This window comes from Podarcis raffonei, chromosome 10 (genome assembly GCF_027172205.1).
Source record: "Podarcis raffonei isolate rPodRaf1 chromosome 10, rPodRaf1.pri, whole genome shotgun sequence".
Taxonomy (NCBI): Eukaryota; Metazoa; Chordata; class Lepidosauria; order Squamata; family Lacertidae; genus Podarcis; species Podarcis raffonei.
In genome coordinates, this window is record NC_070611.1 from 38,167,275 (window position 1) to 38,193,970 (window position 26,696).

At 46.7% G+C, this 26,696-nt stretch overlaps 1 protein-coding gene across 2 annotated transcripts in view; it reads left to right on the top strand.

Moving 5' to 3' along the window:
- The first annotated feature begins 11,570 nt into the window (after positions 1 to 11,570).
- Positions 11,571 to 26,696, top strand: part of ALX1 (ALX homeobox 1) — a 29,968-nt gene continuing 14,842 nt past the window's right edge. For both annotated transcript variants that reach the window (XM_053405258.1, XM_053405259.1), the window contains exons 1-2: positions 11,571 to 12,027; positions 18,113 to 18,417. In XM_053405258.1, the coding sequence (XP_053261233.1) occupies positions 11,805 to 12,027; positions 18,113 to 18,417 (528 nt within the window). In that variant the 5' untranslated portion in view covers positions 11,571 to 11,804. The remainder of the gene's footprint in view (positions 12,028 to 18,112; positions 18,418 to 26,696) is intronic.

Here is a 26,696-nt window from a genome sequence, read left to right on the forward strand (position 1 = left end):
TGAGAGAAGGATGTTAAAACTGAGCTTTTAAAAATCAGTGCTGTTTATGGCAATCCTATGAGCAGTTTGCAACTCCTATTTAACCTGGACCAGTGTTCAGTATTCATGCTGTCACTCTTAGAATTTATTCCAAAGCAATTTTAATGATACTGGATATTTCAGTGGGAAAGTGAATCGCGTGCTTTTCTTCCATTGAAATGAAGAGAACTTACAAATGCTGAACTGGATGTTATCAGTCCTTGGGATTGCACTGGGAAGCAATCTAAGGTATTGTAGTATCAAAATTCTGGGCTCAAATCCAGTCCCATGCAGTTTCAATCGGAAGTAACTCCCACTGTTTTAGCGTTGCAGTCATAGAATCATAGGGAAGGGACCCTAGGGATCATCTAGTCCAACCCCCTGCAATACAGGAATATGCAGTCCAGGGATCGAACCTTGACGTTATCAGCACCACACTCTAATCAGTCGTTCTGTGGGTTTTATTTTGGAGAGACGTAACACCTGAATAGGATCAGGCTGCGCAGCACCATGAGACCTAGCAAATGAACTTCAGTGTGCTCAAGATGGGATGCATAGCATCAAAGAGAAGAGGAACCGGACATGGAAAGGGCAAATGGGCCGGGGGAGGATGACCTACAAACTAAGCGCGGTTGGCTCAACCAATCCTGCGCCACGTTTGAATAGATCGGCCTTTGAGAGAATGAGTTGTATCCAACTATGCTAAACTCAGGGTAGACCTATTGAAATCAAAGGGTCTAAATTCGCCCGCCCGTTAATTTCAGTGGGTCTACTCTGAGTAGGACGAACATTAGACAGGACCACGTGGGAAGCCCCAGGGCTATGATTCCTCTAGGAAATATTCCTTCAGCCATCATGGGGCAGCTTAGGATGGGTCCAGAGTCCAGTGGAGCTGGAATCCAACTCCACTCCGAGGTAAGTTTCTATTCAGGAAGCTGCTTCTTCCCAGCACCTGTCCCACTGTTTCCATACTAAAACAGCAATCGTGGGAACAAGCCCATTGAATTCAGTGGGATTTACCGTACTTCCGAGTTCACCTGCACAGTTTTGCAGTGTCCTGACCCACGTGCGTTTTATTGGAAGGTTAAAGAAATCCGAACTTACTTCCAAATAAGCTTGTGCGTAACGAGTTTAACCGCATGTACGATTATTTGGGAGTAAGACAAACTGAAGGCAAGGCTTTCTTGGAGTAAACCTGCATAGGCTGCATGGCGTCCATATGCATACTTACTGAAGAGCAATTCCCATTGCACTCCGGGGAACTTTATTTTGGGTAAACTCCTGCTGCGTAAAGGGAGATTGCGCCCTTAGCGCTTATTTTTTTTGGTACCACGTGTGAAGGCTCTCCATGCGGGATAAATCAAATCGAGTGGGCTTTCTTTCCGGGGCTGCCATTGTAATCGCGTTGATTGCAGAGTCCAAAGCGGGGGACCTGATGATGTTGACCAGGCATAGGCAAACTCGCCCTCCAGATGTTTTGGGACTACAATTCCCACCATCCCTAGCTAACAGGACCAGTGGTCAGGGATGATGGGAGTTGTAGTCCCAAAACATCTGGAGGGCCGAGTTTGCCTATGCCTGATGTTGACCTTCAACTCCTGAGGGTTGACGGGAGTCGTAGTTCATCAGTATCTAGAGGGCCACAGACTCCCCATCTCTGCAGTGTAGACACAGGCCAGGTTGAAGCCTCAGGTGTGAAGCGGGATTGAAAGGTGAAGCCCCAAGCCCCCCCCCCCAACTTCCAGGAAAGGGATTTTGGGGTCTCTGCCTTAGTTTGCTCTTTCCTTTTGAAAATATGCATTCCTTCTTATGTCCGTTTCATCAAGATCTCCCGGGGAGCAAAGATTGAATCCACACGAGGAATATTAGCTCATCTCTCTCTGTTTGGAGAGCGACCTTAGATCCTCGGGCAAATCCGTATCCCGGGGAGGAAGTCATCAAAAAGCCGAACGTGCTTTGAAATCAACTCGGCTTTTTGCAGGAGGCGAAAGCAGGAAAGCGACCGTTGCCAGGCACACTCCCGATTTCCCCTCGTAATCTCTCTCCTGGACGCGACATTGACAGGTTTATGGCGCTCCGCGTTAAAGCCGGCCTCGAACCGCTTTGTGCGCCGAAAAGCGCACAGAGCGGCGCGTAATCGCCCTCGTAATCAACGGCTCGTCTAGAGAAGCCTTTGCCATGGTTTTAAAAAGAAACATTCTCTGTTTTCTAGGCATGTGTCATGAATGGCAGCTGAGCCAAGCAGCCCCTATGATTACGGCTGGGCGAGTCAGTCGAGGAAATAAAGCGATTGTTGACACCAGGCTTGAGAGCCAAGGCAGGCTGGGAGCCTCAGCCATGGTCTCGCATTCCTCTCTCCAAATCTGGCACCCCCGTATCACGCGCAAAGGTGCTGAGAGGCGGCCTTCCTTTTCTCTGGCTCAGATGCGTAAGTGCGCAATGTTGCAATGCTGGCGACCTATAGCTGGGAGCAAGTCAAGGCGACCTGCTTTTTGCTGCTGTGTAAACAGGATCGGGGTGCACGTGGTCCAGCTTGGGCTGGATAGTGCCTCAAATATTTAAAATCTAGCTTCCCACTGGGTAACGTGGATTATCCTCACCTCAAGTGCTCAGAGGTTTTCCACGAAAATGAAAATAGTATATTGGCAGCTTAAAGAGTGCAGGGTGAAAGGAATACGCAGCTAGGTCAATTAGGATCGAAGCTGGTTTGGGGGGAAAACGCATGGAAACTTACTATTTCTTAAGAAACCACAGAATAGGTATAGGCTGGGTAGGAATTGTTGCTAACGTCGTGTATGCAACGCTTCCAAATCCAGGGGTGGCGGGAGCGCAGTGGAGGCAGAGCAGACGACTTTTCGGCTGCCAAGTTTTGCCCGCTTATCACGGAATAAGTCCCACTGAATTCGCTGGGACTTCGGCGGCTTTTCTGGGATGCCCTCTCGGTTCGTTCCATGTCTTCGATGATCGAAGAGCTCGGGCGATAGTAGCAATCAGCTGAAAAAGCTATTAGACAAGTGACTGCAAAGACCACCAACACCTACACAATGGAACATCCATGTACAGCCGCAGTATACCCGATTGGAGGTGGGCAATGGGGGGGGTGCCCTTCCTGTGACCTTCGCGGCGCATCTGGAGGACGGAACCGGAGTGCTGGAAGAGGTATCCAATCCTACGCACGCTTCCCTCGGAGTAAGTCCCATTGAACCCCACTGGGAGTCTTGTTCCTGGGCGAATTGGCCGCAGGGTTGGCCTGCAGGTGGACCTTCGGTCTGGTCCTGCAGTGGACAGTTTCACCTTTTCTTCATTTGACACTCTCATCTTTTCAGACTCACAATCCGGACTCGGGCAGTGGCTGAAGACTGGAACCATGACGATAGGTCCCTTTTGACTTTATTACAGATCCGACGCACGGGGGTGGGAGGGGGAGGGAGAGAGACAGAAAGAGAGAAACGGTTCGTGCTGGGCAGAGGCTGTCGAGAAAACGGCAGGAGTCTTTTGGACTGGTGAAGCAGTCGGCCCCAAGTAACGCGCTTACTCTCGGCGTCTTTTGCACGGCTGGAGAGCGTCCAAGCTTTGCTGAGCTGGCCTTCCTCAGCCCGTTTCCCTCCTCCCGCCCTGGGAAAGCGACCTTGGCTTGGAGACTAGACTGCAGAGGCCGATTTCCCCCACCCGGGCAAAGGCGAAGGCTTTGGTCACACTTTCCCAGAGCTAGTCCCATACTCTGCACCTGGACAACAGCGTAGCAGGATTAGTCCCGGGAAGGTTACTCGGCGAGCCACCTAGAAAACCTGGGTCCATGAAGACTTGGACTTTTGCCAGGTGGGGCAAAGCCACCCGGGGAGCCTCGATCTCTTGAGATACTTTGATGCACTTCCAAAGACGACTCGGTGAAGTCGCATCTGGGCTCCAGGTGATTTTTTAAATTTATTTTTTGGTCGTTTGTTGTTGTTGTAGTAAATTAACAAAAAGGAGGCATCGTGAAATTGGCCATCCTGAAAAGGAGCTTTGTTAGGGAACCGTGACATTTCAGGATCTTGGCCCAGAGGGAGAATGTTGTGCTCGCCTCCCAAGAGGCTGCGAGGAGCTCCCACATTCCTCCAACGCGACTCGGACCAATGAGGAGCGCCGCCCTGGCTCTGCTGGCGGAGATCCTAAACCGCTGGCTTGGGAACAAGCTCCAAGCTGATTTCAATGGAATTTATTTCCAAGTCCGTGTTGTTATTTCCGATCGGGGTGTTCCTGTTGCATATCCAAGACAGGAACACTTCATGCCCATTAGCTATCCCGTAACACGTTTTAAGCAGCCGTCCATGCTCGCAACTACTGGGTTTTTCTAGACGTCGCCAATGCGTGGCAAAGGGGCGGGATGCGGATTCCAATCCGCCTTAAGGGCTTTGGCTACGGAGCCCCACAGTGCTATTTACGCACAACAAATTAACACCCGAAATAAACCTCTGTGTTTGCAATCAACGTCTTCCAGGAATTAGATTTGTGCCTAGAAATTTTAGAAAATAAGACAGTCGGACGCGCCACTAATATGCCCCAAACACAAACAATTATTGCCAGTGGGATTTATATCTTACTGAAAGTTTTCAAGGCCGAAGTCCGCGGACTAACTGAAGTGATGCTGAACTCACTTACTTGGAAGTAATACCTTTTCAAAGCAGCTGAGCTTACTTGCAAGTAAACCTGCGTATGGTTAGATATATGCCCACTGAAGTCGAGGGTAGAGATTCTCTTTAAATTCCTGGAGAGGTAACAGTTTAACTGTGCTATGGAAGAAATCGGGAAAAGTGGATCGCAGCGGCCTTTGCCGTTTTTGGCAACGGGATCATGCACCTCTTTACTCGTTTGAGTTTAGGATCAAAAAAGGGCTATTCTGGCAAAGCAGACCGACAAATCCAGTTAGATGCGCCATATATAGCCATATATATATATATATATATCCCCGATGAACAAATCAATAAATGCGTCCAAATATATTTTATACCACCAACAAAATTTAATAACTTACAATTAATTGAAATTTAGTATTTCAGGAAGTACTTTTTCTCGCCAAGCGAACTTGATCACGTTTCCTCAGAGACACCCCCCCCACTGGGTTCAATAAGCAAATGTATTTAAGGTTGCAGCCTAAATTATCCTCTCCGTACATTTCGCGACCACAGATTCATACACAACCCAGTTCAGTCAGTTTTGAACTCTAAACATCCAAATATTTCGGCTTAATCCATGAAAGTCCCCTTTGTTCCTCAGGCCTCCTTGCCCTTGTTCCCAAAATGTCCTTTGGGTTTGAAGAATCCTGTATTGTTTGAATAGCAGGGGTGTTTTTTGTTTGTTTGTTTTGTTGTTTAAATCCATTTTAATATTGTAATAAAAGGAGCAAGCTCTGTGGTGGAACCTAAACAAGCGGAGAAGGTGCTAACCCACCTGAAACTGGTGACACAACCAACGTGCTGTTTAATAGTAGGAGCGTTTTTGTCATTGTTTGGACAAATCGATCAAGTTCAACGGCAGATTGGCTGCTGACTTCCACGTCTAATTCGCTGGCTTATTTCGGGACCCCTTTGGAAAAGGAGCATTTAAAAATATCCACCCGTCTTCCTTGGTCAGGCTCAGTCCCTTCTCCGCGGATAATCGCAGGCTTACGTTCTAGCAAACCACCGGTAACGAGAAATGCGCTCTTTCCCCGGAGTTCGCCTTCAATGAAACAAGAAAAGAGGAGAGCTGTACGCGCGCATTTTCAGTTCCATAAATACTCGCGCCACCCTGGAAAGGCAAGGCAATAAAATCAGTTCCTTGTCTGTAAGGAATAAGTCGAAGGGAAGGAGATGCTAAGCAGGCAGGGCCAAAACTATAGCCAGAATGCTAACCAGGATGCTAACCTTGCTGCTCAAGAAAAGAGTCGTTGAAAGAGAAAAGGGAGGAGGGCGCCGGCTGGGAACGAATTTTAGGAAATTGACACCAAAGAGTGCCTGGGAAAGGCACCTTGTCAGTTTCATACAAAGCATAGCCACAGAGCACCCTAACAGCTAGAAACTATAGACTTTTCTTTAAAGCTGCAAGCTTGCAAGGAATTGCTCCTAAAGGCAGGAGAATGTTCTCAGATAGCGAGGCTGCACGAATATGGAGGAGGGGCGGATAACGGTGGACCCTAAAAAACCGGTATGATCCTCCCCATATGTTCTGCTCTGATCAAGACGACTTGCCCTTGAAAGTACAGCTAACTTTTCAACTATGTCTGGTGGTGGGAGGAAATTCGGTGCAATGATAATAATAGTAATATCGAGAGCTACTTTGCTGATCAGACGATTCTCTCTGGGAAGCTCAGCTGTTGAGAAGAGGGCTCGTAGGGAGCATATGCTACAGAGAGAGGCAGTGACTTCCTTCTGATAACAACAACTTTTGCTCACCTGGAAAAGAGGTCCCTATGGGACGCAAGCCCCCTACGGTGCCCCCTAGGCTGCCCGGCTGCCTTGCCCTCCCTCTCTCCTCCTTGCTTCCTGTTCCGTTTCCCTCTCACGCGCAGTGCGGATCTTTCGCCCTTTCTTTCAAACAACCTTTTCTCGAGCCCATTTGTCGCCTGCAGGAGTCCTCCGCCTTCCCTTCTCCACTTGCCCCCCGCTCCCCCGGCGCGAGGGTCCTTTCTTTTCCCTCAGAGCATTAGCTCCGTCGATGGCCATCTCCAAGGGCGCCTAATCGTGGCGGACCTGCGAGCTGAAAGGCTGACGACGCAGCGCAGTAGCTGCGCTTTTCAGCGCACTCAGATCCGCGCCCCGAGCCCTCCGCCGGTCTCGGGAGCAGGGGAGGCCGTTTACCCGGGAAGTCTCTCTCTCTCTCTCGCTCTCTCTCGCTCTCGGGGTTATCTCAGGGGACTGTCTCTCTCCCCTCGCGCACACGCTCCCCCTGGCCAAGAGCCGTCTTGCGATCGAGCCGACACCCTCTCGCAGCCGGTTCGGGGAAGGCACCATCTCGCGAAACACAGCGAGACATCTGCAGCCTGGCCCGTATAAAAAAAAAAAAATCGCGCGGGGTTGGGATGGGTGGGGGTCTGGCTGGTTGCCTGTCGTAGCCGCGGGAATCCGTCCTGAAAAAAGAAGCTTTCCAGAGCGATCTCACCTCCAGCCTCCTCTTGGGAAAGGAAGCGGCCCCGGCTCGCCTCTCTTTGCAAGAGATCTTCTGATCCCGCTTTGCGCATCTCCAGGCTGCGAGAAATGGACATCAATGGCCTCCGCTTGCCTGCTGGGACCCTTTGGGGACATAGATGGAGCAAAGCCAGAGAAAAAAGAAAATAAATGTGGGGTGGGGTTTTTTTGGAGGGTGGGGGGCAAGCAGCTTAGGTCCCGGGCTGAACCGTCCACCCCAATCCAGCCAGAGGATATTTCCCCCCTTTCCTTCGTAGCCCCCCTCTCCCTGGTGCAGAGGATCTTGTTTCTGCGCTGCAAAGTCTCCCTCCCCGGCTGTACACCCGCGCGGCCCGATCTTATCAAGAGCCGAGGCCTATAAATCAGGGGAGCTCGTCTGGCGATGGTGGGGGCGCGGGGAGAGCTTTCCAGCATCAGATCTAGGGCGAAGCACAAAGTGGGAACGATAGGGCGGGGTGGGGGCTCAAACACGCGCGCACACGCGCGCAGGAGGGCGGAAAGGGGCGACCAGCCAAGTGAAACTGACCAGAGGGAGCCTTGTATCCGTTCTGTTTTTGACTGGGGGACGCGAAAGGGAAATCCCATCCGGGAAGCAGAGCGCGCAGAGCACGCAGAGCGCAGGCCGTGGAGAGCCGAAGAAGAGCCCCGAGGCCGCCCTTGGGCCCAGGCAGGGGTATCCTTCGGAGGCCCCGTTTGAACCACGTCCTCTCGCTCGTCCGGGCGGTCCCGGGGAGCCTATCTTGTGTGGTGGCGCTGAAAGCTGCGGCTGAAGGCCGATTCTCTCTCTCTCTTTCTCTCTCCACCGCCCCCCGCCCTGCGCAATCCCCTTTCCTTCCTCCCCTGCAGTTTTTGCTAGCTGACTGCCTTGGCTTGTATTGGGAGAAGGGGCGAGCCGCGACTGCAGCAGACCCGCACGTGGCTTTCATTTAGGAGACACCGAGCAAGCCAGCAACTCGCCGCGCCGAGCGCGCTTTCTCTCGGATACCTTTTCCTAGCTCCCTGGCAAGGCGAGGCCGAGAGGCCCCAAGGATGGCCGAAGGGCCGTGGATCTTCAAGCCCAGGGAGAAATAGGAGGAGGAGTCCAGCAAAGGCGGATTGGAGCTCCCGACTCGGCGTAAGATCCACGCCTCCAAAAAACACAAAACACACACACACGCTATTATTTTGTGCGCCGTGTGTGGCTTTCTTGCTGCAGTCCCAACTGCTAGATCTCTTTCATATCTGATTCTTTTTTCCCCTTCCTTTCTCGATCAGGACTTTTCACAGTGGAAGAAGGCATTCTTCAACCTCACCTCTCCTAAACACGCCGACTTGGAATGAAGCCCGCCACCCCCACCCCCCAGTTCCCCGGTTGCAATTATTTCTCTCCTGCATACGGAAGCAGCTAGCTTCTGGTCGTAACCCGGACTAGGTGTGTAGAAAGGGTTGGGCTTTGGGAAGTCAAGCACTGCCAGCGGCTGGGATACAGATATCGATCTGCACACCATTCAAAGTGGGGGTGTAAAATGGTTTGTGTGTTTGCGTGCGCGCTCGCACACACACACCACCACCCAATGAAAACCTCCGTTGGAGAATATCCAGTACGGACACTAGCAGGAGCCAACCGGCTAATGCTCAGGACGCCTCGCATCTTGAACCAATGGCAACGTTACCATGTGCTGGAATAGACCTCGAAATCCTGTAAGAATCTCCGGAAAATGGCAATTGTTTATAGTTTCATAAAAGACTGGAGAATTATTTATTATTATTATTATTATTATTATTATTATTATTATTATTATTATTAAACACAACGCACGCAAACCTGTTCTACAATCCACCTCCTGCGCGAAATCCACTGCAGTGATGGATCCGAATGGGGGCTATGAAGGAAGAATTATTTATAGGCTGATTGTGGCCATTTCTGCTGGTGGATCATAATGATCCCCTAACGTGGGTCTCATTATATTGGTAATGGTGTAACAAAAGCAAAGCAAAACACAAGCAAACCTGCCCTGAGGACTTTACAGTGTTGATCCCCCCCCCTAATTTGAAGTATATTGCCTTGGATTTCTATTCTCAGTGTCGTTTAGCCCAGGGGACACCCCGACCTAGCAGATCCCGGCCCCTTCTTTGAATTGTCTGTCACATTCGTTGCTAGGCCCATTGAAATTAATGGGGCTTATTTAATGAACACAAGTAAGTTAGGTCCATTAATTTAAATAAGTCTACTCCGAGTAAAATTCTTAGCTAATAAATAATAATAATAATAATAATAATAATAATAATAATAATAATAATAATTTATTTATACCCCGCCCATCTGGCTGAGTATCGCCCTTAGAATTAATGAAAATTCAAAGGGTCTTTTGTGAGTAAAACTTAGTTGAATACAAATGATGGTGATGGTTATATAAAGAAGAAGAAAGGTGTTAGATGAAAGCTAGGTTTTGAAACGACTAGCAAAATGATTGGCGATTTGTGCCTCAGGCGGGCCAGGGGCTCCCCCCCCCCCCAGCAAAATCCTGATCGCCCGTGTATCCCTTCTGACGTCCACACAACAGCTGTTCCCAAAAGCCTCTCCTATACATCTCGACTTCGTCGCAAAGTGCGAGGAAGCCTGTGATGGACGTAATCAGTAGTACCGACCCGCAGGCATTTCTGATACCCGCTTAAAACGAACCAAACAAAATACAGTACTCCAGCGACTTCCAATGAGGAAAGCAGCCTCGGTTATTTATTTAACCCCAGTCCCTATGAAAGAGGGCGAGGGAGAAAGGCAGAGATTCTGCGCTGCAAGAAACGTTCAAGATAGGAGTCGAGGCTGCTAAAAAAGCCCGCAGGGAGACGAAGCGTCGCACGATTCCGACGATCATTTGACACGCAAAAAGATCGCTGCTGGCAGATTAATTATTGACGGGGGGCGGGTTGGGTAGGGAAGGAATGGAGAAAAGGGAAGGGGGCAGCACTGGAATGTCAGCCCTCTCCTAGCAGACACTTCTGAAAAGAAAGAACAAGGGTTAATATTGGACAAGGTTGTTTTTATAGATGAACGATTGTCAGAATTATGTGCATTTCCTAGCAATACATAATAAAACACTTTGGAGGCATTTTGTGTGTGTGATGGGGGGGGGGAAGAATGAGCTTTCCTACTTGCCCATATCGTAAATCAGTTGGTTAACCTTTAAGGTACCGCAGGACTCTTCAATGTCTTGGCTGCAACGCAATAAAACAGCTAATAAGAATTAATAGTAATTAAAAAAATCGGTATATAAAGTGGTTAACAATTTGTAGCTCCCTTATCTGCAGTTCCTGCTGAAAACCCTGATGCACACGCATGCTTGAAATATATCATATTTCAACTTGAAACACACATGTGAGCCGATTTAAAAATATATATATTTAATAAAAGAAAAACACCTTCGCCTTTTGGCTGACGGAGCCCTGCTATATTATTATTAAAGAACAGTATTTAAACTTTAGGGGTGCTCCTTCCCCTCCTCCTCAAACTATCCGGATCAAACTGTTGCTTTCTATTGCTTACTTTGAAATATTCCCTTTGAAGGCAACGGGGCTCCTCTGGAGTCAGTGACCTGAAAACGCGTAGTAGCCCATTGCAGTCCTCAACGTGTTTCCTCGCGAGGAAGCAAACGCCAAGGATTCTTCTCCTGCAGGCTTACACATCTGCTTCTAGCTGTAGGCCGGGTCCTAAAAACGTTTCTTCGGAAGTAGAGAATATATTGCAGCCTTGTATGGAAATCAGACCTGTTGAGGGGATCGCTGCCCCACAAGCAAACGCCTATCGGATCCGGAGTTGGAAATGCGGATGTAATGAGACCAAGGGCGACTTACTTCCGAGTTAAAGGCGCTTCGCTCCTTCGGGGATGGTGACTTTCCGACTTGATTTCTCCGCATCCTTGAAACCCGGGCTTTCCAGACGCTGTTGGCAATTATTACCCTTCTTCACCTTTCTCGCACCCTGCCAGGACCCCTTTCGGTTCTCTTGGCGATTCCCACACAGGTCCCCCGCCCCGAAGTGTAACTCCCTGGAGCTGGCGCTGCAATTTGGCAACGCGTCACGGAACCCCCCCCCCTTTTCTTCCTCTTTTCGTTTACCGCGAAGTCCAGAGACCGCGGCGGGACACCCTCCCATCCCGCCTCCTCCGCCACGCTCCTCGGCCTTCCCTACGCTCCAGATCGCCGGCCCGTTTCCTGCTGCCCGTTCATACGGGCCGAAAGCAGACCAGAGTCCCTCCGGATCGCGGCGGCGTCGCGGGCGAGGGAGGGGGAGAAGGCAGGAAGAAGGCAGGGGGTGGGGGAAGACGCCTCTCGACTTGCAGAAGTCAGGGCGAAATGTGAGTTGGCTGCGGTTGGCCAGGGACTCTTCTCCGACCCCCCTCCCTCCATCATTCGCTTGTCTACCCATCCGCTGTGGGCCGCCGAGGTTGCGGCGGGGAGTGGAGAGCGAGGGGGCCAGAGACGGGGTGGAGCCAGCGGAGGCCGCAGTTTGGAAAGGTTGCGCAAGAAGCCCCCGCTGCGCTTCAAGATATAAAAGCGCCGTCGAGGCGCCTCCGCCGCAGCACCAGCGACTGCAAGAGCAGCAGCAGCAACAGCAGCAGAGACGACGACTGGCCAGGCGCGACAGCGGCTCCGTCGAGGATTATGGAGTTCCTCAGCGACAAATTCGGCCTCAAGAGCCCCCCGGCGGCGGCGGGCAAAGGAGGCGACTTCTACCTGGCCTCCGGGGGCCCCCTCGAGCACGTAATGGAAGCGCTGGACGGCGGAGAGGCCTTCTATGGCAAAGGCGGAGGCAAATGCGTTGCCCAGGCCGCCTATAACCCGCACGCCAGGCTGGACAGGGCGTCCCCGGGCAGGGACGGCTCCGGTGAGTGAAGGGCTGGCCGGCACCGCGGCAGGCAGTCCGCCCGCACTGAGGCCCAGGATCTGGGGCGAGTGTGCGAGGTGCGGGGTGGGGAGAGGGTGTCCGAAAAGCCGTCCGGGATCCGCTGCTTGGAGCGGCTCTCCTCCGGAAAGGGGTGGCTTGGCCTTCTGTGTAAACGGGATCCGGGTCGGCGAAGCGAAGCGGGTTCTTTTGGGCGTCTGCATGCAGAATGTTTTTGGAAAACTGATTTTTTTGGGGGGAGGGTGGGCAGTTTTCTCCTCTCCAGCAAAGCTCCCCACATACACGCACGCACGCACAGCAGGGCGGACAAGATTGTGGCCCAATCCACCGCAGATTTGGAGTGTTCTTCTCGGGAGAACACCCCCCTCTTTTTGATTTCAGAAGAATCTGGGGCGCAAACGCGGTTTCCTAAAAGGTGATGGCGCCTTGGAGGCACCTCGAGCGGGGACGCTTCTCCCTTTGTGGAGAAGCTTCGCCAAAGACGGTCGCCACCTTAGTTATAGAATATAGATTAGCTTCTCCGCAATCCCAACAGCCCTGGGCAGCTAGAAACATCCCGATCCGAGGACTTGGAAGCCCGCAAAAACCGGATAGCTAAAACCGGTTTCCTTCCGGGAGGAGAGTGTATTTAGACGGGCCGCTCATTAAATAATAAAAACGAGATAAAAGTTGACAATGAGAAGGTGGTGCTCCTCTTCTGTTGCATTCCGGTTTGACTTTAACTGACGCCCGTGCCTGTAATTCCTCCGTCGGAAGTTGCGGCAGACGCGAAGATCCAACGTCAATTCATCCCACCAGCAGCCGGCTGATTTGCAAAGAGGATTTTACCTTCCGACGGCCTCGGGCTTTTCTTCTTCCTCTTCTTCCCCTTTTAAAGTCCTCCTTCGGGTGTCACACAGCTTGGAGGCGTTCAGCTGCCCTTGCTTTTCTAGTTGGTTTGGGGTTTTTTTACTCGTGAGATCTGAAGCTGCGTCCCGCAGGACCTCAGATCCGCTTCCCCGCTCACCCCTGTCTTTAGGGATATGAGAAAGAAGGTAGCCCCAAAGTCAGCATTTCAAAAAGAAAACACTCCCCCGACTCCTTTCCTTCTCCGTCTCTTCCCTGAAAGCCAAATCTGTGGAAGGATTTACAGCCGGAGCCTGGGAGGAGAAGGAGGGACCATAACGCAAAACAGAGAGAGGAACCGCGGAAGGACGCACATTTCGGTCTTGCCCTGCTATAGATTAAAATGGGCCTTTAACTTTGCGCGTGTATGTGCTTATATATATATATAGAAAGAGAGAGAGGTTGCAAAGGCTTTTGGCTACTACTGTTATTACTCCTACTACTATTAATAGTACCCCGCCCATCTATCTGGGTTGCCCCAGATACTCTGGGCGGCTTCCAAGATATTTAAAACACAATAAAACATTACACTACAATAATGCCTTTATCTATCTAGTGTGCGAATGCGTTTACCCACGTATTATCTTGATCGTCTTCTAAATCCGTCTGTCATCTATGGGTTTTAAGCATATGTAATAATAAAAGTTGGCAACACAAACATAAACGGATAAATTAATAATCTCATCATATAGACTAAATTATAACGACAGGCAAAACGGCGGCGCGCAGTTTAATTACACAACAGAAGGAAACAAGGAAGACATTTAACTGTCAGCAACAGAAAAAGTAACAGCCAGGTATCGTAGGGAGTCGCGAATAAGCCAAAATGATCCTTCGGGAGCGGCTAAAATGTCCCAAAGCAACGAGAGAGCTCTAATGAGTGTGTATGTTCATTATGAATGCTATTAGGTATATCAGAGCATTTTATATTTTTATGCTATTACTGAGGAAATTGGAAGCCGAAATGTTTAACTGCCCGACTTACACTCCCCCTCAGCCAAATATTAATATACATATTTTCCCCTGATCGGCTGCATTTATCCAGGATCCGGAGTGTATTTGAATGCAGCACCATTTTTCTGATCTTCTCTCACACTACATTATAGCGACAATATTCTGTCATATCCGATCCACAATCCGGTTAAACCACAGTGCTCGAATCTGACTCCAATGGTTTTAAATTCAAATATTATATCTGCTTTTTGGAGATCAGTCGCCCGCCCTCCCCATCTTTGTCCGCTGCTACTTTCTTTACTTTAGACTTTTCTTGACTGAAAACAAAAGAAACGAATAAACAAACAAAAACTACTACGGAAGGAGCAAGTAGGGGACTGCTTTCTCCCAAAATTCCGCCGGCCCATTTTACCCTTTCGCTTAATTTTCTACTCACCGGAAGTGCTGGCTAAGTTTGTTGGAACATCTGGTCGTGTCTGTAGAAACCCTCCAGTCTGCCAGAGCTCCAGAAAAACGCGAGATCACAAACCAAAATGCCAATCCAAACCGTCTTAAAAAGCACACAAATGTTCAGATCGTTCTTGGTCAGTTTCCTGCTCTTCCTCACCGTCTGAAATGATGGTAACAGTCCTACAAAATATGCAAGCCATTACATTTGGTAATACCATAGGATCATAGATTTGGAAGGAACAGGCCAGAATCATGTAGTCCAACCCCCTTCAGTGCAGAAATGTTTTGCCCAATTTGGGGGTCGAACCCACGACCCTGATATTAAGAGACTCATGCTCCACCAGTTGACCTACACCACTTGGTGTTAAAACCAAGGGACACGTCGAGTAAAAAGGAAAATCTCGTGTCTACTCGGAAGTAAATTTGGTGGACTTCAATGGGGCTTACTCGTCGGTAAGTGTGCCCGTTTAGTTGCTGCCGCGGGTCATGTCAGTGGCAATTATACTTCCGCCCCTTATTTATAGATGCCATTCATACTTCCGGCTCTTGATGAATTCACTTGCCTTTGGGCATCAACTGTATGCTTTCTTACACCTTCCTGATCCTCGAGGCAATCGTGACTTGCAAATAAACCCCACAGATTAACATTGGTTGGAATGGGGCTCGTAAAATGTTCCATGGGGAGGGGGGAGAAGACTGTGCTGCGCGTGGTACATTAGGTAGCAAAATCTATAAAAAAACTGTCGCAAAAGGCACAACAACAAAAACCTGCTTTCAAACACCCAGTTTTTCATCTCGGAATGCAGCGCGACGTTCTCTTCCTTCTTAACCTGCTCGCTGCCGTGTGTGCTTTCAAGCCGACAAACCAATGCGATGTGAAATGTTTATTGCAACCTCGTTGAGTTTAACGAGGTTGGAGATCTTTCCCATTATATATAGCGTATGTTAAAGCAAGGCGATTAAAAAAGGAAATTAAGCCAAACGATAAAAGAAGCCTGTCTGAAACTTTATTTATGTCTTGTAAAGTGGGATGGATTTTCTTGCCAGCAAATGTTCCTCGGGCCAAAGATTTCACAGCAGAATTTTGATTCTGTTTGATTAGACTCAATATTTGCCTGCCCTTTGCCTTGACTGAGAAATCTAAAAACGATCAGCTCTGTTTATAGTTCAATATTTGGAACAGTAATGAAGAATATAAAAATGAGGGAAGTATAAGGAAATTTTTGTAATTCCATGCATCTATCTGCCTAAAATGTCTAAATAGTAACAAACGCTACATTTATTATCCTGCTGCAAGAGGTCTGTAAATATGATTCTTATTCTGAATTATTGGAATGCTGCTTTGAACATTTTGGAATAGTAAACCTAAAATAAAAAAGAGAATCAATACTTCAGTAGGAAGCACAAGCACAGCACAAACCTATGTGGCAGAATATTCTTCTAGGTAAGTTTTTAGATCACAGCCTTAAGAATCAGTTTTTTTGACATCAAAATGCAATATTTTCCTTGGTGCTTATAATAATGGAATCTGGTTTTTAAAAAAAATAAAATAAAAAATACTCCCATTTTAATATTGTTTGACAGCAAGTTCACACAACTTCCAAAGGCAATTATTCTAAGTGTGTAGGACAAAAGTGGGAGAAAAGACCCACAAGATCCTTAGGCACAGAAAAAGTAAATTAATCCCTGGGGAATCTAACATTGCATGTTTGTGATAGGTTTGCCATAATTTGTATAGGTTTGGTTCTTATTTCAATTTGGGTCAATGCTGGAGGACATTACGGGAGCATTTAACAGAAAGTAATACTAGTGGTAGGGTGTAAATCGTTGCTGGTTAGCTTCCTTAAATTGGGTACCTTAACTCTATATTTTTAAGAACTTATTGCTGAGAAGACTTGACCTACTGTGAACTCCTGTTCTATTTTATAGCCCCAAACTACGTTTACTCAGAAGTAGAGCCCTATTAAAGTCAATAGGAAATGTGTTTGCAGTCTTACTTTGGGCGCTAGCTTCGCTGATTTCAAAGGTGCTTACTTCTAAGTAAGTGGGCTGTTATGGGTCGCAGTCTGTGTCTGGTTAAAATTACAGAAAATGAACAGGAGGGTGTAAAGAAATTACAGGGAGTGGCAGGAGCGTTAAAACAATCTTGAAAGGGCAGCTTGGGTGCCATCCTTTGTAATGTTTTACTGCCCTGAAGGACTGGAATTTCTCTACTCCCCACCTGTCAAAAGAAAGGGGGGGGGGGTTGGAGATCATTCAAATCTTGTAACAGGCTGCATCAGTTATCTCAGAAATATTTAGCAAAAAAGGCTGGGAATTAGTTCAGAAGCTAAAGGGGGAAAATACTTTAATCCTTATCTTGGGCAGCAAGTGTTTTTTCAAAGATAAATGGTTCTTGTAGGACGAGTGCAAAAATATAGGAAATAATCTCTTTGACTGAGTTATGATTTTGAAGAGAACCCCCACCACTTTGTAAAAATACTCCTTAATTAAAAGCAAAGTCGCTATACAAAACCAAGAGCACTAAAAAAAAAAAGTGGGGTGTTTTTATTTCTTTTCACTCCCTTCATTATTCTTGATTCGTGAGTGCGCTTCTTTTCCACATACCTTTCTTACACACTTCCCTCCCTTAACAATTTAAAGCTACTATACCGGCTTAAAAAATGAAATAGTTTGGAAATTCATCCAAAGCAAAGCACTTTATAGAAAGTTTCATTGCCATATTCTCTTGGGTCTCTGCATATTTAATCAGATGGAATTCTCTTACTCCCAGGTAAGCATGCAAAGGGCTATTGCTGAAGTACTTGAGTGTGAAAGCTGAAATAGGTTTGGTAGGGACAGAAATGAACCTAAGCACACTTCTAAAAACAGATGCATAGGACTGCAATGTGCCTTTGCAAGTCTATTTTGATCTGATGTTTAATACTACTACTACTAATGATAATAATAATAATCATGTATATGCTGCCCCAGCCACTCTGGGTGGCTTCCAACAAATTGAAACATTAAGCACAGTAAAACATCAAACATTAGAAATTTCCTTCAGATGTTTTCTAAAGGTTAGATAGTTGTTTATTTCCTTGACTTCTGATGGGAGGGCATTCCACAGGGCAGGCACGACTACTGAGAAGGCCCTCTGCCTGGTTCCCTGTAACTTCGCTTCTCACAGTGAGGGAACCTCCAGAAGGCCCTCAGAGCTGGATGTCAGTGTCCAGGCTGAACGATGGGGGCGGAGATGCTCCTTCAGGTTTACAGTGTCTATTATTTGGTTTGCTTGCACTGCAAAATGCATAGTTGTGATCTGAAATATAGGCGTCTCAAAGCAATTTCTCTTTGAATCTCCATGGAACTGACTTCCAGGTAAACGTGGTAGCTGGCACTTTGCAAGAATGTATTCCAATAGCATCACTTAGACAGCAACCCTATAGATCAGGGCCAGCCAACGCTGTGGACTACAGTTGCCACCACCCCTGCCCTTTCCCCAAGCTGGCTGGCGGTGATGGGAGTTGTAGTCCAACAAGATCTGGAGGGCACCACACTTGGTGGGCACTTTCCCTGGGAGCAAGTCACATTGAACTCCAGTAGGCATGCTGAGGGACAAGAAAGGCACGGCTAAAGGCAGTTGTTAATATAAGCAGTCTGTGATTCTTGCATGGAAACTTTCTCTTCAGCTGTAGCCATTTCAATAATAATTCCATCCCCACCTCCCCGCAAAATGCTTCCAAATTTAAAAACGAAAGGAACCCCAAACCAAGCTTGTTTCCCCTTTGCTGTACAGTGAACTATGGAATTACCAAAGTGGAAGGTCAGCCGCTTCACACCGAGCTGGGGAGACCTCTGGACAACTGCAACAGCCTCCGCATGTCCCCCGCCAAAGGGATGCAGGAGAAAGGCGAGATGGACGAACTGGGAGATAAGTGCGACAGCAACGTTTCCAGCAGCAAGAAGAGGAGGCACCGGACCACATTTACCAGTTTGCAGCTGGAAGAGCTGGAAAAAGTGTTCCAGAAGACACACTACCCCGATGTTTATGTACGGGAGCAGCTGGCTCTGAGAACAGAACTCACCGAGGCCAGAGTTCAGGTAGGAGCTGCGGTTCCATCCAAAAACAAAGCCGCTCATTCTGGAGGCTAAAAAAGCTCATTAGGCTGAGCAAGAGCCTTGTCTGAATTATCCCTCAGACAGAGGAGGATGTTGTGTTTCGATCTGAGGCTGGGCCAGCTGACTGCGCGTCTATTTTGGTAGCTTTGCTACTCAACCAGTAAGGCATGTCAGCAGTCGTAATACTGAACAGATTGTTTCAAGGGCTTCACATCATTTCAAGTCCCACACAGCTTTAGGTACCTGACTGGATGCCTCTTCCTATAGGTGCCTATCTGGGTCTTAAGATCTTCCAAAGTGGCTTTTATCCTCTGAGTATGGTCTCCTTTTGAGGCATGAAATAGACAGAGAGGAGCCTTCTCAGTGGTGGCTCCCCATTTCTGTGGAATGCTCTCCACAAAGAGGCTAACCTTGCAGCAATATTGTCATTGTGGTATGAGATGAAGGTTTTCATATTCTCCCAGGCCTATTTAAAGCAACAAGTAGGGTTTTTTTTTAATCTCACTTCGGCAATCTTACAGAATATTATATGTCAGTTCCTCTTCTGGTATTGGGGAAAGAGGGTTAGCAGTTCAGTGCATTGCCATCTGTTGAGTAATAGCCATTGTTTATTGAGTAATATTTGTAACTGTTACCTCGGCTTGTTTTTAATATTTTGTTGTGTGTCACCTAGAGGCCGAGGTATTAGGTGACAAATAAATTTGATAAGTCATAGCCATCAGCACTAGCAGCTGTTGTTTCAGCAACTCTCACAACAGTCCTGTAAGGTGGACAAGGGCTGAGACTGAAGCACAACGGCTTGCTTAGGGACATCTACCAAATTTGTGGGTTTTGAACTGAGCCAGACTAGCCCTGTTTCACATATTCAGGGCTTTATTTTTGCATGATGCCCGAAAGCGCCTTTGTGCCTTTGCTGCACTGTTTGCATTCTGGATGTGGGTGATGTTCATGAGGGAAAGAGAGCGGAAGAGAGGAACACATAGTTCATGCAATACATTAACATTATGGGCTCTGGAAATGCAAAAGCCAATGTAAGCAATCACACATGACAAGGATTTGCATCTGCAGAATGGTTATACAGTGTTACACAATAACTATACACAGTTCCTAAAGGGTTATAATTACAATTTCTATGTCTCCAAACCATTCTGGTCAGTGAGCTGACACTGCTGTGTGGCATTAGCAGTATTTTACTGCTAATTTACTTCTTCTTTGGCAATCACTCGTAGCCAAGTAAGATTGTCTTCTATAAACACGGTTTTAACAGTGAGTCCGTAAGTGACTGTGGAGGCCAGTTCTGGATCCACACGTCCTTCCACGGTGGGGACATTGGTTTCCGGGCGGGAGTTGATTATGGCGAGGGTCTACCAAACGTGCCTTTCACTTAGCACATTTCTCCCTTTCACCATATCAGTATCAATGAGGTGTTTTAAAAAGGATGGAATCTTGTATCCTATGGTCTATTACATTAACCTGACAGGCTTCTATGCTTTGTTGTTAATCCCCCATGCTTAATGAACAATGCCATGCTAATTGTTGGCTTAAATATCCTTGTACATCTTTGAATGTGAACATTAGCGACTAATTAGGGCTGTTTAACACATTACCCCCACCCCCCTCATTTTAAGCTCCACACATCTAAGCTATTTAAATTGTACACTTAAAAATGCAAATTATGAGCCATGTACATGCAGCCATCCACACAGCTAGGACTGGAAGCCTGTGGCATGTGAAGCATATACTCAGTGGCCAAACCATTATGTAATGGATGAAAAGGCTTCACATTAGTTATAGCTATGCTCTTCAGTGTACGTTCTCGGAAGCAAATCCCATAGAAGTCAGCAGAGGCATGTTCAGAAGCTTGAAAACATAATACACACTGATGCTTAAAGGAGAAATGGGTGTGCAGTTTAGCATGGCTACATCACTGGGGTCATAAACACAAAACAGTTCAAAGTAGAAGTTTTTTTAAAAAATACATGCCGTCCAATAAACTCTTGCACATACTGTGGGTGTATTGGTGGAGACAAGATGGGAGAACATTCTTTGAATCAAAGAATGAGAAGAAGTCAATTAAGAAACTGAAAATTCAGAGACCAAAACTTGTGCTGCAGTACATTACATTGATTCCAGTGGAACTTACTAAACATGCCTGCTTTGGCTAACTTTTGTAACTTAAAAAGAAAAGTATTGGTTTCCTCCTCCCCCTACCCTCACGCCCCCCAAAAGATTAATCCATGGAAGTTTTTAGAAATAACTGCTGTCCATTTAAAGCAGTCTTCCTTGAACTGGCATCTTCTGTATGTTTTGGATTCCAACCGTCAAATATCATTTCTAAAAAGTTGGAGTCCATAGCATCTAGCAGACACTGGGTTGGGGAAGGTCATTTTAAAAGCATTTGCATCTAGAAAAAGATCCCAAATACCATAGCTAAGACCACAAAGAGTCTTGTGGCACATTAAAGACTAACAGATTTATTATGGTATAAGCTTTCGTGGACTATAGGTCATGTCACTTCATCCGATGTATGGAGTGTTATCCTGAGTTGCAGGTATGTATAAATACCATGGGGTTTTGTATGTGGGGGTGTTAGCCATGAGGTCAGAGGGAAATTGAATGCAGAAAAGTACAGACAGTGATAAATACCTAATTAGCAATAGCAATTCACAAAACAATTGTTGATGACACAGAGATCCTGGCATTGGTCAGCCAATTAACATGCATAACGTGCTAAAATCCTTTGTCTCAGTTCAGTCCTCAATCCCGAGGACTGTGTGGGTGTAAAAGATGCATGCAAAAACATGAAGGACGGAAATCTGGATTATGTCTTTTTACTGTTGCATATGTATGTATGTGGGTCTTTCTTTTCATTTTTTGATGGGGGAAGCACCACCCTTCCTCTAGGCTTTGGCTGTCTGGATCACTGCCTAGTACCTATTGGCCTGGGTCCAAAGAGCTGCTTAGACTCAGGAAAGGGATTTGCTTGTTTCCCAGTGGAATTTTTGGCTTTTCTGTCAAACAGCTGACTCCCCCATGGCCATATTGCAAACCACTCTTGAAACTTTTCTTAGTTTGCCATGTGCCAGGGGAGAATACAGCAAGTTTGAGGTTGCAGTCCTAGATGAACCTACCTGGGAATAAGCCCCTTTGAATTCATGGGCAAGGGCTGTAGTTCAGAGATGGAGCATCTGCCTTTGACCTAGAAGGTCCCAGTTTCAATCCCTGCTGTCTCCAGGAAGGGCGAGGAAAAGCTACTGCTTGAAATCTTGTCGAGCAGCTACCAGTCAGAGCAAGCAGTGCTGAGCCAGATGCACGAATGGTCTCTGACTTGGCATAAGGCAACTCCCAATGATCTATATCATGTTCCTTTCAGGCATGGAGAGCTCTCACATTGCTGTTAACAGGGGCAAGGAGTAGGGGTTGTGCTGAGCAGTCTCACCCCCAACACCGTGCTGTTCAGCCTGCCCTTCCTCTGATGTCTACACTAACAGCACCAACATCTGTAGAGAGGGTGCCATGGAACTGGAATGCTTCCAGATTCCATTGAAAGCTTTGGGTGCACAGCTATGCACAAAACTCTCTTCACTGCAGACCTTTGTAAAGTAAGTGCTGCCCAGTGGTGTAGCAAGGGTTGCCAGCACCCAGAGCAAGTATTGTGTCCTCTAAGGCAAGCATTGCACTCCCTACCTAGTACCTTCATGCAGCGGTGCTGCTGGATGGAGCTGAGGAGCAGTGGTGGGACACATGTGTGCACCTGCTCAGGCTGTGGCACCGCCCCTGCCATGAATCTCACCAGCCATCCTCTCCTAGCTCCTGCCTGGCATGCTGCTCAGGTGGTATGGGCAGGTGGGATGGCGAGCACCTCTGGTCAGGGCAGCAGCTGCAGAGGCACACCCCTAAAACTTTTTGCACCCATGTTTAGCAATGAGGGTTTAGGGAAGTGTTTACGGACGTGGGTGGCGCTGTGGGTTAAACCACAGAGCCTAGGACTTGCTGATCAGAAGGTCAGCGGTTTGGATCCCCATGACGGGGTGAGCTCCCGTTGCTCAGTTCCTGCTCCTGCCAACCTAGCAGTTCAAAAGCACGCCAAAGTGCAAGTAGATAAATAGGCGGGAAGGTAAACAGTGTTTCCATGTGCTGCTCTGGTTCACCAGAAGCGGCTTAGTCATGCTGGTCACATGACCCGGAAGCTGTACGCTGGATCCCACAGCCAATAAAGTGAGATGAGCGCCACAACTCCAGAGTCGGTCACGACTGGACCTAATGGTCAGGGGTCCCTTTACCTTTACCTTAGCAACATGGAGGCAACCAGTGTCTAAAGGGAGCTTCCAAGTTGACATGGGTAGGATTGCACTGCAAAGCTTTCACAACCAGCCTCTCAGTTCTTTGGATCCTGCCCATTGAGGCGAATCAAGTCCCATTGAACACCACAAGATAAAAATGGGAAAACAGTTTGCACATGCAGAAAATGCTGCAGATCGTGATAATTTGCAAACCATATGAACCGACAAATTCAGTGAACTGTTTTTTCATTAGGAGGTAATAGATTTTTACAGTCTCCTCAATGGATGCCTGCCTTTAGGAGGTTTTGTACAGTGCTAAATTGGGAGAACAGCTACAGAAGCTGGATTTTTTTTTAAAAAAAAAATCTGAACAGAATAACTGCCAATGTGAGGTTTACTCTTCAGACTGAATACAATTTTGTAATTTGAAAAGGCTTTGCTAAGAAATAAAGGAGACAGATATTCAAGCATGAGGAACTGAACAAAGGTGTCTGTTTCTGAACTTTCCAGGGCACTGGCACTTATAAAAAGTCAGTTTGACAAGATATGCTCCTTCACTAGCCGATCTTCACACAACAAAACAAACAAACAAAAGATATGGCTATTCTCAGAATTCTAAAATGACATCCCTCAAATTGCATTCCTTCCCCTTAAATCCAGAATGTTCAGCAACTCTTTAGACTCTGGATTCTCTTTGAAAGTCTTGGTGCCAAAAAATAAACAAATTGGAGGTTATTTTTAAGTGTGTTTCGGAGAGTAAGTTCACAGAATCCAGATATCATGATTTCAGATTATCCCCCCCCCCTTCATTTATACCTTGATGTTGACATAATTGCAATTTCTGTCAACATCATTTTACACTTTTTGAGTAGAATCAAGAGATCTGGCCGTAAGTGGAATGGAGCTTGGCTCAGTTTTATCTTCTGGGTTGCAATAAGTTTGGGCTTTCTCATGTCACATTGTTGTCCAAGATGGGTAAAGGTGCCAGAATCAGATCTGTCTAGTTTTGTGTGGAGCACGATAAAGAGAGCGTGGATTTACAGTCTGTATATATTATGTGCTCTCCTTGGAACAAAATTGCTGGTTTCAGTTTCCCCCCTTGAGAATGTTTATTTTATGCTTTGTGTACACAGAGATTTCCGTGCTTATTGAACTAAATGCCCTGGATTTTTGCATTTCTGATCAGCCTACTGAAAAAGGCCAATGCAAGAAACTGGGGATCTTTCTTCCTCCGAGTCTTCCATCACAATATTAAGCAATTTTCAAAGGCCTGACATCATTAGAGACCCGCATCTGGCTAGGCAGGGATAACAAGCAGCAGATTGTTGCCTTGTTTTGTATAGGCAAATGGTTACTTTATCTTTGCCAAGAGCCGGCTTTGAGTAAATCGATGTAAACAGAAACATTTTGGGGGAGTGTCAGCATTAAAAAATGTGGGTTTCTTCCCCGTCAGTTCCTTTAAATTCAAGCAAATTGTTTTATTTAGTTTAGCCAAATGACTGGCTGGATATGCTCCGTACGTCTCCCTTCCGCGGCATTTCATCAAGATCCAATTTAAGTTTCGTCCTGCATCCATGCCGAGAGAGTCAGCCTGAACCTAATTTATCGGAGTTGTTCTCTTTCCTGCCGCATGTCAGTGGATTAATTGGCACCCAGCTTAAGGAGATTGTCAAGGACTTTTTCAATGAAAGGGCCTCATTACTAAATTCCCATAATATGTTCTCTCTGCCTCCTGCGGAGACAGCAAGGGGTGAGGGAATGGTTTCTTGTAGCCTTCGGCACAATAGATAATACAAATTTGCCCACAAGAGGTGCAATCCTGCAATTGGTTAAGGACTGGAACAGCCCCATTGACTTCAGTGGAATTTCTGCACGAATCGCTAAGGGCAGGATTGCACCAGCAGCCTAGGTTCATAAAAAGAAAAGAAATGCTTAACAGGTTTGAGCCGGGGTTGTGCTTTGATTGTTTGGGGGGGGGCATTTTTCAAAACTGACGCATTAAATTCGCAACGGGTCTATGGAAATTAAAAGGCCGTCCCTGCTGCTTTGGGCAATATTAGGAAGGGGCGGGTACATGTGTGTTTGGGTATCCTGAAGGGCTAAAAGCAATAAATAACCTCCACAAATGATTAACACTCAAATCAGTTTCAGAAACATTTCTGTTTAAAGTTCCTGCTCCGATATTAGATTTGAAATGCATTAAGGGCTTTAGTTCTTTCCTCGTTTGCTGATCTTTAAACATGAGCCAGGGGGAACAGCACTATTTTTGAGCTCAGTTTAACGCTGTATAATTTGACCAGAAATGTGGCACAGAGGAGAACAACCTCCCTGCCATTTGACACCACAATGCTATTTTGATATTTGTTTCAAGTTGCGTTTTGTTGTTGTTGTTGTTGAAAGAAACAGGATCCATTTATTTATTCAGAGGCTTTGAAATAGGGTGAGTGAGAGGAGGGAGTAGCTTTGGCAACAAATGCTATGGTAATAACGTGTAACTCACATGAACAACCTTTTGGCAATGATTTATATAAATATGTGACTAGTGATACGATTTAAAGTTTCAAACACATTTGTTGCACTGTAATGACTTTCTCTGGGTGCAGGAGCTGTGTGTGTGTGTGTGTGTGTGTGTGTGTGTGTGTGTGTGTGTCTGTCTGTCTGTCTGTCTGGAGCTCCTCTGATCACAAATGCTTCCCCTTTCACTTCAACGGAGTGTAAGTATTCTTTGATATGTGTGGAGCTTCCTCTCTCCAGAAGTGAACAAGGGCAAAGCACAAGCACAGGAGCTCCACATCATTACTGTGGACTACTGTAACATATTAGGCATAGTGCTGCCTTGGAAACTTGTCATTCCTTTTAAGAAAGCACTCCACTCTTCTGTTTTTCATTTTCAGTGGTCACTGTGCTCAGCATGCTTAGTCCTCCCTTTTAGGTTGCCCCACTCAATCTTTTTTAAAGACTCAGAGCACTGCAAAGTGCCTTGCTGATGAGACTCTAGATTTCCACCACCTTAATTCCCCATATACATATTTACATCGAAATTAGCATATGCAGATATTATGCCATGGACCTGTGCCCCAAGTTCTTTACGTACCTAGGGACTTCCCTGATCCTGGTGGCACTTACTAGCTGAGTTCACTATTTGATGGAGTGAAAGCATCCTTTGTATGCATCAGAAGTGGGGAACCTGTGGCCCATTGCTGAACTCCAACACCCATAATCCTTGACGGTTGTCCATGCTGGCTGGAGCTGGAATCCAACAACATCTGGGTTCCTAATCCAACAACATTACAGGTTCCTAATTCCTCCCCTACTTTATGAGATATGAGGGGCGGGAGCTTTCCCATCATTTACCATTATGGTAGCAAAATTAAGGTTGTATCTAATTTTTTAAAAGAGACCCACCTGGCTCCATCTTTGATTGTCTTTGGTGGACTATGAAATAATGTTTATTCCAGTATGCTACCCCCCCCCCCGGAATGTGTTATATGTGAAATGACAGCATGCTGAGGGGTATATTCACATTTTGTAAATGTTACTGCTATGATGATATTTTAATCTGTAACTTTATCCATTTTGTGTACCATTTCAAGCATTTTTTTTTTAAAGAAATGGACAATACCCGAAAACCAATAAATATAAAAAATATGTAAGTCACAGACCTAGACTAGAGAGATCACTATAAAGTATGCTTGGCCCTTAGATTGCTTGCTCTACATTTTTTTAAATTAGCTCATCCCCTTTCACCAATAACATTGTTTAGGAAGCCATTCAGTCAACTCTCCTGAAGGGATTTTGGAAGTAACCAAGGGATGCCCTTTTTAAAGTGTGGTGGTGATAGGTTAACCTGCTCCATCATGAACATATGGGAGGGCTGGAACTCAGAACAGGGTGACTCAGAATATGAAATCTGAACGAAGCCAGGAGACAGTGGGGCTGCCATCTCAACATCTGCCAGAGCATTCAGATAACTGAGTC